At 40.2% G+C, this 10,737-nt stretch overlaps 1 protein-coding gene across 1 annotated transcript in view; it reads left to right on the top strand.

Moving 5' to 3' along the window:
* The first annotated feature begins 257 nt into the window (after positions 1-257).
* Pkp2 (plakophilin 2) overlaps positions 258-10,737 on the top strand; it is a 66,022-nt gene continuing 55,542 nt past the window's right edge. The window contains exons 1-2 of the mRNA XM_076852763.1: positions 258-480; positions 10,365-10,477. Of these exons, the coding sequence (XP_076708878.1) occupies positions 258-480; positions 10,365-10,477 (336 nt within the window). The remainder of the gene's footprint in view (positions 481-10,364; positions 10,478-10,737) is intronic.

Here is a 10,737-nt window from a genome sequence, read left to right as displayed (position 1 = left end):
CGCTCCGGCCCCGCCCCCGCTCCCGGGCCTGAGTGCGCGAGCCCGTCCAGAGCCGCGCCCCCTTCCCCAAGGCAGGACGAGCGCGCGGCCCCAGAGGCCCAGCTCCCCACCACCCGGCCTCTCACCGGCGCGAGGGGGCGGGTCCGGGGGCGGAGCCCGGCGGTGAGGCGGGGCTTGCGCCCGAGCCCCCAGCTCCGCTGCGGCTTCCACCGCAGGTCCCGCGGCAAGCCAGCGGCTGGGTCGCCTACTCCAGCGCCATGGCAGCCCCCGGCTCCCCGGCTGAGTGCGGCTACATCAGAACCGTCCTGGGCCAGCAGATCCTGGGACAACTGGACAGCTCCAGCCTGGCTCTGCCCTCGGAGGCCAAGCTGAAGCTGGCGGGCAGCAGCGGCCGCAGTGGCCAGGCGGCCAAGAGCCTGCGGATCCAGGAGCAGGTGCAGCAGACCCTGGCCCGGAAGGGCCGGAGCTTTGCGGTCAACGGTGAGTAGAGCCCCGCCGCCCTATCTGCCCCCACCCTGTTCCCTCACCCACTCTCCTTCATCTTCCTCAACCTAGTCGCCCGACTCGCTGCTTTCTGGGGGTGCGAAACCCTGTGGTGTTTTGCCTACCTGTTGCTCGTCGACCCTTTGTATGACCCGCTGCACCTCCACTCTGACCAGCTTACTTGGGGAAAATGCTGTTTTCCCCATCACTTCTTATTCAGTTTTGCCATAAATGTATCTATGCGTGTTAAAAAAACGCATATATCTATGTTAAAGAATTCAGCCGAATATTTCAGCTCTTTTTTTGCTTATTCCTCTGGATTTCACCCCTCAGTTAGAGGGCACTTAATCTGGAAACTCAGTTTGCAATTCACTTTGAAATTCTATGCAGAATTTTGGTGTGCACAAATATTTTTCTGGGAGAAAGCGCCCTTAGCTCTAGAGTCCCAGAACTACTTAAGTAACTTTAAAAACAAAACCTGAAGGCACTGCCGCTCTTACAACCTGGAAATTGGGAAAGTGCTGCCTCGCCCAGGTACTTCGGGGCGCTCCACCCAATGTACACGGCGACTGGTTGATCTAGGAAGTGAACAAATTGGGTAGGAGGCTTTGGGCTATAACCACACCACCCTGCGGTGGAGGAGGAGGTAGGGGACTTTGGCCCTGCTGGCAACAACCCCGCCCGCCTAGCTAGCCGGCTCTGGAGCGCGGGCTGTGTGTCCCCACCCACCACCACCACCACCAAAGTACATGTGGGTGTCAAGGCTGGTTTCTCCAAAAAATTAAACCCTGAGGTGAAAGGGGTTCTCTCTCTCTCTCTCTCTCTCTCTCTCTCTCTCTCTCTCTCTCACACACACACACACACACACACACACACACACACGCACACACACGCACACAATCAGTAGACAGGATAATTGGAAGGGAAAAATGGCAAACTAGTTGTGAAAATTAGAGAATATGGTGTATCCTTTTCTCACCTGCTAAAGTAGGATGATCAGAATGGCACCATAACACTTGTTTTAGTTGTTTAACTGTATTGTTGTTGTTGTTGTTGTTGGCTTATTACAGAGAGTGGACAATGAAGTTGGGATATCAATTTGTTCCTACAATGTTCAGCTGTCTCTGTAGAAAGTAACTTAGGCAATGGCAAATGTAGAACTCATTAGGGGGTTAAAAAAAATTTAAAACACCAGTCCATATAAAACAGCAGCAGAGTCTAGAGGCTGTACTGTTTTCAACTTACAATGAACGAATCTTAAAGAGACAGGCAGTTTATATTTACATACTTTAAAAAGTAAGGAGATGTTTAATGATTGTAAGCTATGTAACTCAGTGCCTACTATATCCCAAGACTGGAACTGTGTGTTTTGCATTCATTATAATATATTTTAATTGTGAGCTAGGTATTTTAATTCCCATTTATAGGTAAGGAAATTCTAAGCAGTTAAATAGTACTCATATCCCCATAGATTATAAGTGGTTGAACTGGTATTTGAATTCCTAAACCTAAGTTTCTAAACCACTCATTAGTTATGTCATAAAGTTTTCTTATTATTAATGCAAAGAGGGATTTACTAGACCCGCCTTTCTGTGGTCCCTTCCCATTTTCCTCTAAATAAAATTGAGGAAGTTCTGAGAGGGTGAGAAGATTTAGACAATACAGAACAGATACATTAAGGGCAGGAGGAGTCTAGCTAAAGACTCCAGAATGAATGAAGCCAGTTTGACCACAGAATCATTCAGGACGCTCCCTGCAGTCTGAACATTCACAGGTCCAGTGCTAAACTACAGCTAAATCAGCTTCCTCTACTTAGGAGACACATACGATGCATATTAGATATTCTTTCTTATCCTATGAAAGTGACCAGTCAGGAAGAGCAGGCAGATATCAACTATTAAACAGATGGAGCCTTGAACTGAAGGAAAGGGAGATTTATGGAGCATCTACTATTTGCTTGACTAGGTTTTAGAATTTCATGTGTTTGCATTTCATTATACCTTTAAAACAGATGTGATAGATATGAAGATCCTTTTCATATGTGAAGTATATGTCCATCAACATTTTTTTGGAAGTTTAGTCCCAACCTCTCAAATGACCTATGCTCTCTTACCACATGGTAGACCAGCCATTGGTGAGCTCAGCAACCATCAAATGAGTATGTTTATATAGAGGACCCTGCAAGTGCTGAATTAAACGTACATACTCTGCCTTCTTTAAAGAATGAAGTTTAAAGCTGAAAGTAGGGAGTCTCCCACTAGAAAAATGTATTAACAAATGAAAAGTAGGGAACCAAAAGAACGGCTAAGACCTTATGGAGTCTAGAAGTATGTTACTCCCAGCTGAACGGAATCTTGAAAAGCTTCAAGGAGGAATTAGGGTTTTAAATCTCAAAAATGTAGTAGGATTGGACACAGGGATGTGGTTGGAGAAAGAACATTCTAGGAGGAAACAACATGAACATTTCATAGTTCATAGAGTTGATCTGGTAGAACAAAGGGTGCTATCTTGGGGCTTCTGCTCAAATGCTTGGGGCAACTACTTGAGCGGCTCTTCCAACTAAGGAACAAAGCGTTTGAAATATTTTGATTACAACAGCAGCTTCCCAGCAAGCTGAAATACACACCACAGCCTCCACAGAAGTGTAACTCAGCCAAAGAGATAAGGCAGCAAACAACACCTACTTACTTTAAAGCCTCAGCTTTCTGAGACTCAAAAAGGAAATTAGCTTCAAAGGACTTTAACATTAACATGCCATGGAACAATTACCAAGGGTAGTTCATATGTTGTTTAATTAAAGTTCTTTGAAAAGGTCTTGGGGACTCATGATGGCTTGTGAGTATTGTTGTTATTATTTCCGTATTACTGTCCTATCTCAAGTTGAAACAGACAGGCAATTGTTGAAATAGTGCTGGTCTGGAAAGAATCCTGTATCAACAGGAGAAATTCTGGGAAGAAAAAACCTGGTGTTAAATGCACTCCTCAGCCCTGGAGACTTCTGAATTGTTGACATACCTGTGAGGTTGAGGCAGCAAATAATGTGCTGAAAACAAAGCTGATTGGTTGGTAAATATCTTGCTAGGGTCTTTAACCTTTTACTTCTTTCTAATGCCTCAGTATACTGGGTGGTTTTCACTGTAAATTACTCAATTATTTTTGGTGTTTTAAACTGTGCTGAACATTTTTAAGTTGACCCTCTTGGGTGTAGGGAAAGGGTTCTGAGGTGCATAGCCTTGTTGTAAAATACATGTGTGTTGGAGTGAATTTAAAAAATTCTTTTATAAAAAGTCACAATAAAAATGTTTAAAAATTGCAAGTTTTAGCAAAGGGGAAAATTAAAACTGTCCACATCCTGTTTATTACACCTACTTATTATATAGTTCTTTCCCTAACCTCGGGTGCCTCAGTAGGAATATAGTTGTGTTTTAAATTATTATATGTAATGCTTATAGTGTACAATAGACAATATCCTAATGAAATTTATAACTTCTTTGGGACTCCACCATAAAAACTGAAAGCATATTATTTACTTACATGATTTCCTGGTGAAGCTGCTTTGACTATCTATGATCAGAGTGACTTCTGGAGAAAGGAATGGAAATTTGTTCAGGGTAACAAAAAAAAAAGTAGTTAATAGGTGCTGCTGGAAACAAACAAACAAAAAGTTACACATTGTTCAAATTCTATATGAATTCTTTGCCAAAAAGGAATTCAAGGAATGAAGCAATTCTGGGAGTGAGATGACTAATCATTCAGAACCTAGAAGGGATCAGGAAAGGAAAACAAGATATGGTGGGGTGACAGGGCCATGCCGAACTACTCTGAGAGTGCTGTGTCGGTGGCACCTCTGGATTTAATGTACCTCCACATCTGCCTAATATATCCCATAGGCACTGTTCCATGTCTAGAAAATTGGGTGCAGTAAGTTAAAGGGGGGGGGGAAGTGGCTTTTTTGTTGTTTTATTTTTAAAAAATTCTCAATGTACATATTACACTGAAGTAGAATGTGAATAAAATAGTGCTAAAAATAAAATAAGCTTCATGCTACTAGAAATGATGAGAACGTATCTTTTATGGGTTAAATTTTATGGTTGAATGAGGGTCTAGTAAGGATGCTTCAGAATCAATGAAACTAATAAACCACAAAGAACCAGAGAAACAAAACTGAATATAAAAATACATTGTTCGGTGTGCCATGGATAAGATGCAGGAAATTAAGAAGAGGACTGTTCACTTACACCTTTAAAACATGCCACTAATGGCATCTATGCCCTGTGCTAGTAATTCCACCATCATGGGAACAGAGGGCCGCTCGCTTGAATTAGATATTCTAGGCATTCATTGTGTACATTGGCTCATTCTCCTAAACTGTTGTTTATGATATCAGTTTTAAAATTTTTTCTCATGCATTAACATAAGGCTATATGTACTTACATTTATTTAACACCAAAACCAAATTTCTGATCTCAGCAATTAGCAATTGAAACTATTAAAGGTTTTGATTTGTTTTCTTCTCTGAGAGAACAAAGATTATTGGCAACCTTGCTATGATAGTTAGAAAATGCAATAACAAATATATTGCTAAAACCTCTGGAGTTTATAAATTATACTTGATTATTGTAGCCTATAAGATTATTTGGTTCCATCTCAGTGATATTCAAGAACTTGAAATTAAGCTGGGTGTGGTGGCACACATCCATAATGCCAGCTAGGTGAGAGAGTGAAGCAGGAGGTTCACAAGTTCAAAGCCAGTCTGGAAAATTTAGTGAGACCCTGTCTCAAAATTAAAAAAAAAAAAAAAAAAAAAGGCCTGTGGAGGGCAGGCTGGGAATGTAACTCAGTGGTAGAGCACTCCTGGGCTCCATCCCCAGTACTAGGGGGCAGGGAGGGCAGGTAAGAATTATACAATTCTGAGATGAATGTTGGATTCCAGCTATTTTGTATATGTATACATATTGTAAAGTAACAGTTAAAGGTAATGGTACATGTGGAAATAGACCATAAATTAGAAGAAAACTTTAATCTTTATGTTAGAATGAACCACTTCACTCCCCTGATTTACTAGATTAAGAATAAAAAATAGAATATAAGGTTCTCTTAGACTCAAAATGTTAAAAACCTATTGTGTATCTTTTATATAATGCCATTAATGTTGATTGAATTTTGAATATAAAAACAATATATTGCTCTTAAGCCACCTACAGACCAGCTTGAGAGCTCAATATGTAGACCTAGATAAAAATGCATATTTGGAAAAAAAAAGAATCTTAAACATTTGAAAACAACCCACCATTACTATTTAAAATATACACATATTTATATTCTTGAAATAATAAGCTTAATCCTACCAATATTAGTTGGCCAAAGTAATAATAATTAAAGTTCTGCAATTCCATTATTTCCAGAATTTTCAGGGGAAAAAAATCACACACTAAAAGGTTAGTAGATTATTTCTGACTCCTAAATCTCACTAACAGTGGCCATGGGGTAGGAATGTGGAGGATCACATCAGTTATTGGATCTTGATTACTTTTTGGTGGGGTGAGTGCTGGGGATTAAATCCAGGGCTTTACACATGCTAGAAAATATCCTAGCACCTTTCTTGACGAATAATAAGAATTTGGTGTAGATCACTAAAATATTACTGGCCATAATACATAAGTCATACAGACAAAAGAATGATAGTAAATATACTAAATATATATTACCCAAATATAGGATCAACTTTGCTAAAATAAACATCATAAGCTTTTCCTTTTTTCTTTTTTCTTTGTACTGGGGGTTGAACCCAGGGGTACTCAACCACTGAGCCACAGTCCTAGTCCTTTTTAGTTTTTATTTTGAGACAGGGTCTCACTAAGTTGCTTAAGGCCTTGCTAAATTGCTGAGGTTGGCTTTGAATTTGCGATCATCCTTCCTCAGCCTACTGAACCTCTGGAATTACCAGCATGTGCCACCGTACCCAGCCATCCTAAGCTTTTCTAATAACTCAGGAAGAAAGAGTCTGCCAACATTTTGCAAGAAGCCACTTTTCTTCCTCTACATTGTCTCGAAGGATGGAGGAGCAGTAGAAAATACTTGATCACTTTCTCTTCACCCCAAGACAAAAGCACTACCATCCTCACATTTGGGCTCTACTGTGGTGATCTACAGAATAGATGTCAGCCCCAAAGAGTACATGCAAAATAAGTGAATTTAGGGTATTTTGAATGTACAAGCAGCATGACTTATCCACAATTAACTTGTCAAGTGCCACTGCACAACTCTTCTGGAAGTAGTACCACAAGATAGGATTTTTTATACTGAGGAGGTAAAAATCTACTTGATTTAACCACCTCCTGCTTTAATCTGATCTCACTTGATTCTCCACATAGCTGCTAGAGTGAACTTTATAAAATCTCATTGTATCATTTCCTGATTTAAATGTCTTTGATTTCTTGCTGTTATCTATAGGAGTAAAATTCGTGTTCAACATGGCATTCCAAGCTCTTCACAATGCGATGCCTGCAACTTCTCAAACTTCATCCCTATCACCATGACTCCACTCCTCACCAGACACACACATGCAGTTATCTTGGTCTTGCCCACCCTTCCCCAACCCCTTGTCCTGTCTGTCTGATTAACTCTTACATGACCCTCAAAACTCAGTTCAGCTGTGACTCCCTATAGGCAGCCTTACCCCACCCCTCTCAAATTTGGATTTCAAATGTCAGTTAAAAATTATAATTGTGAGTCACAGAAGGTGTTTCAGCATGGGAGAAACTTGAAAAATACAAGGGTTTTGTGAAAATATATTTGGCATATTACATGGATTTAAAGAAGGACCAGCAGTTATGAATCAGTAGGAAAAGAAGAGGTTCGCCCAGACAAGTGAGAGCTATGGGAATATAATGACTTGAAATTCCTTACAAAGAAAACTTGTAATGAGGTTTTTTGTTTTTTTGAGACCTAGACTCAAGTGATCCTCCTTCCTCAGCCTCCCAAGTAGTTGGCACCTCAGGCACGAGTCTCTGTGCCTGTGTAATATGTATTCTTTAATATATATTTTTTAGTTCTAATATGTATATTTGTGTTTATCTAGAGCAGTAATTTGATGATTGCCCCCAAAATTCCATAAACTGGTACATCAGAATGGGCACCTTGCAGCCAAGCAGCAAAGTGGAAAAGAGGAACCCTGACTTTGAACCAATTTGCAATAACTGATTTGCAAGTCCTTTAAGTTTCCCTGTTTACAAATGGGGATGGTAATAGTTGGCTCTGCATCCACAGCATATTGTAAAGAAACATGAAATAATTTTAGCTCCTTAAAAGTAATATTGAAAGGCAGAAATTTGCATAAGTTGCTTTAGAAAGCCTAAAAAACTGCAGCAACAATGTGAATGTCTAACATGAGTTAAACATTTTGCTTGAACAAACTGATTTTAAAACTCATAGATGAAGCAGCTTTTTGGGAGGCTGAGACTAGAGGATCACTGGAGTCCCAGAGTTGAAGATCAGATTGGACATTACTGGGAAACCCTGTCTTACGCACACAGATCTTTTCAGTAGCCCTCATTAACTGTTCCTGAATAGCTGCCTACTTTTGAAAGTAGGGTAAGGGTAATACTGCAGGTGCTGACAGGCTAGAGAGGCCTGTCTGCAGAAATTTTCTTGGATTGCTAAAATTGCATGCTTTGATCATCTGCCATTTTATTATAGTGGAACAGCAATTAATGATTCTAGCTGCCATCCATGTATGACAATTAGTATCTTTCCATTCTAAATTGTCCTTTCATATATTCTATTATACAGTCAAAATTTTGAACATGGATAATCCTTAATTACTGTATTATTGTATTGGTTGGGATTGAACCCAGGGCCCTACACATGTGCTCTACCACTGAGCTACATCCCCAGCTTCTTAATTATCTTTTATAAAAGACAGTAAATTTTGTTTCCTATGGATTGGCTTGCTAATTATTTGCTGCCTGCTCACAGCCTCTTGTAGAAAATTGGCTGTTTTCTTGGAGGTAGGGTGAGTTTGAGCACCTCTGGGGCCCACCCTCCCTTTCCCTTGTGGGTCCTGCACCCTCTTCAGGTTAGAACCTCTGTGTTCCCTGTAATAGTCCTTCTAACCTCCTTTCCCTGGCCCACTGCCTGGTAGGGGGAGGTAAGTGAGGGCTAGTTAGCCTAGGCAGGAGGCAGGCCTCTCCTGAGTTATAAAATTCCTTTCCCTCATTTGAGGTCCAGGTCATACAGCTTACAAACTAAGAGGCCACCTGACCTTTTGTCAGGCCATGTGGAGAAATCAGGCCCCTATAAATGAGATGCCTGGCTTACCTCATCCTCTCTCATCTTTAGGGTGACAGTTACAAGCCAGAAGCTGCCTCCCCCAGGACCCCATGAGGCATGAAAATTGTTTACTGGCCAGATTGTTTAGCTTCAGGAAATAAGGACACAAGAATAAATTTGGGATGGATTCAGATTTTTTAAGCTCTATGGCAACAACAATCTTCATTCCCCCTCCCCCTCTGAATAACTTTGAATATATTGTCAGTCCTTGAAATTTTAACTTTTTAACAATTTGTTGTTGGAACAATTGGGTTGGAAAGGGACTGCCTGTGTTTTTTTTTTTTTTTTTTTCTTCTCAGCATCTTTCATGAGTCTCTGAAGTCACTGAAGAGTTAAGTATTTTTTTATCCCCTTAAATTTCTAAAAGAATACTACATAACAGGGGGAAAAATGGTTAAAATTAGAAAACCAAGGGCTAGGGTTATGGCTCAGCTGTAGAGCACTTACCTAACACGAGTGAGGCCCTGGGTTCGTTCCATCCTCAGCACCCCTTATAAATAAATAAAATAAAGGTATTGTCTCTACCTACACCTAAAAAAATATCTTTTAAAAAAACTTAGAGAAAAAAAAACTTAGAGAACCAGAAATTATCTAGGTTTTATAGAGCTTTGATTACTTGGTTAGTTTTGGTTTTTAGCAAGTCATAAGAGATTACAAAAAAAAGAAAAGGTTGAGAGAAGGATAAAGCGGTAGAAGAGGGACACAATACTGTCTGTCTTCTACCCCCCACATCCCTCAAAGAGAAGTATTTTCAGAGGTATGAGACATGCATCAATTGAGAATCCCTGTGGGTTCCAGAGCTGAGCACAAAGGGTTGCCTCCCACTCAGTGATTGCAGGAGAGTTGGCTGGCTCTCAGACCACCAAACAAAGAGGGAAGCCAGGTGATTCCACAAAAACAGTCACTCAGGAATGAGGTTGCTTTCCTCTACTGCCTAACTCTCACATTGCCAAGCACCTTCACCCCAGCCTGGCCTTCAGTTGATCCTGTTTTCTTTGACTACACAGATCCACCTTGTTGTTTATACAAGCTGTCTTATCTAGTAGTGTTGAGTCACCATTATATTTATTGCCTACACCTACTTACTATAAAAAGTTTCTGACTTCCTGCAGTGCTAACAGAATTCTCCCCTAACTTGAGAAACCAGATGTTGAAGAACAGACCATCTGAATCAATGTGTGATTCTCAAATTCTTCAGCATTGTAACGACCAGTTTTGGATTTCTATGATCTCCTCTTCCTCCTCTTCCTGTCTTTTAAATGTTTGCCTTATATGGTACCAGGATTGAAGCCAAGGCCCCAGGCATGCTAGGCAAGCAATCTACCCCTAGGCTACATCCCCAGCCCTCCTTTTTTTCTTTTTTTAAATTTGACTTTCATTTTGAAATAGAATGTTTTGATAATCTTTGATCATTTGCAGCTTTCAACCAGCATTTAAAATATTAATATAAATTTTATATTTGTAATTGGCCTTAATGAATTAATTTTTAAAATGTAATATACAGCCTGTAAGTATTGATATTCTATATTTTAATATTTACTTCATTGCAGGAAATCTTCACCGAACCAGCAGTGTTCCTGAGTATGTCTACAACCTTCACCTGGTTGAAAATGATTTTGTCGGAGGCCGTTCCCCTGTCACTCAAACCTATGATGTATTAAAGGTAGGGTATCAAAGAATGTTGATAGTTGTCAAGTTGCTGGGAAAACATTTTCAAACATTTTTAGATTTTTGCTTTTGAGGTTTACCTCTCCAAAGTATTATTTCCTGAATACCAATTTTTAGAAAATTGACTTATGGGGACACCCTGGGAACCTGGGGATTTTAAACAGTATTAAATTCTAACGCAAGTAAATATGACTCAAGTCAACCAAGTCTTATTTTTTAAAAAAAGACTTCACCCAGAAAGGGGCCAACTTCTCC

This window comes from Callospermophilus lateralis, chromosome 4 (genome assembly GCF_048772815.1).
Source record: "Callospermophilus lateralis isolate mCalLat2 chromosome 4, mCalLat2.hap1, whole genome shotgun sequence".
NCBI classification, from domain to species: domain Eukaryota; kingdom Metazoa; phylum Chordata; class Mammalia; order Rodentia; family Sciuridae; genus Callospermophilus; species Callospermophilus lateralis.
Note: the sequence above shows the minus strand (reverse complement) of the source record. Positions and strands in the feature narration are given on the sequence as shown.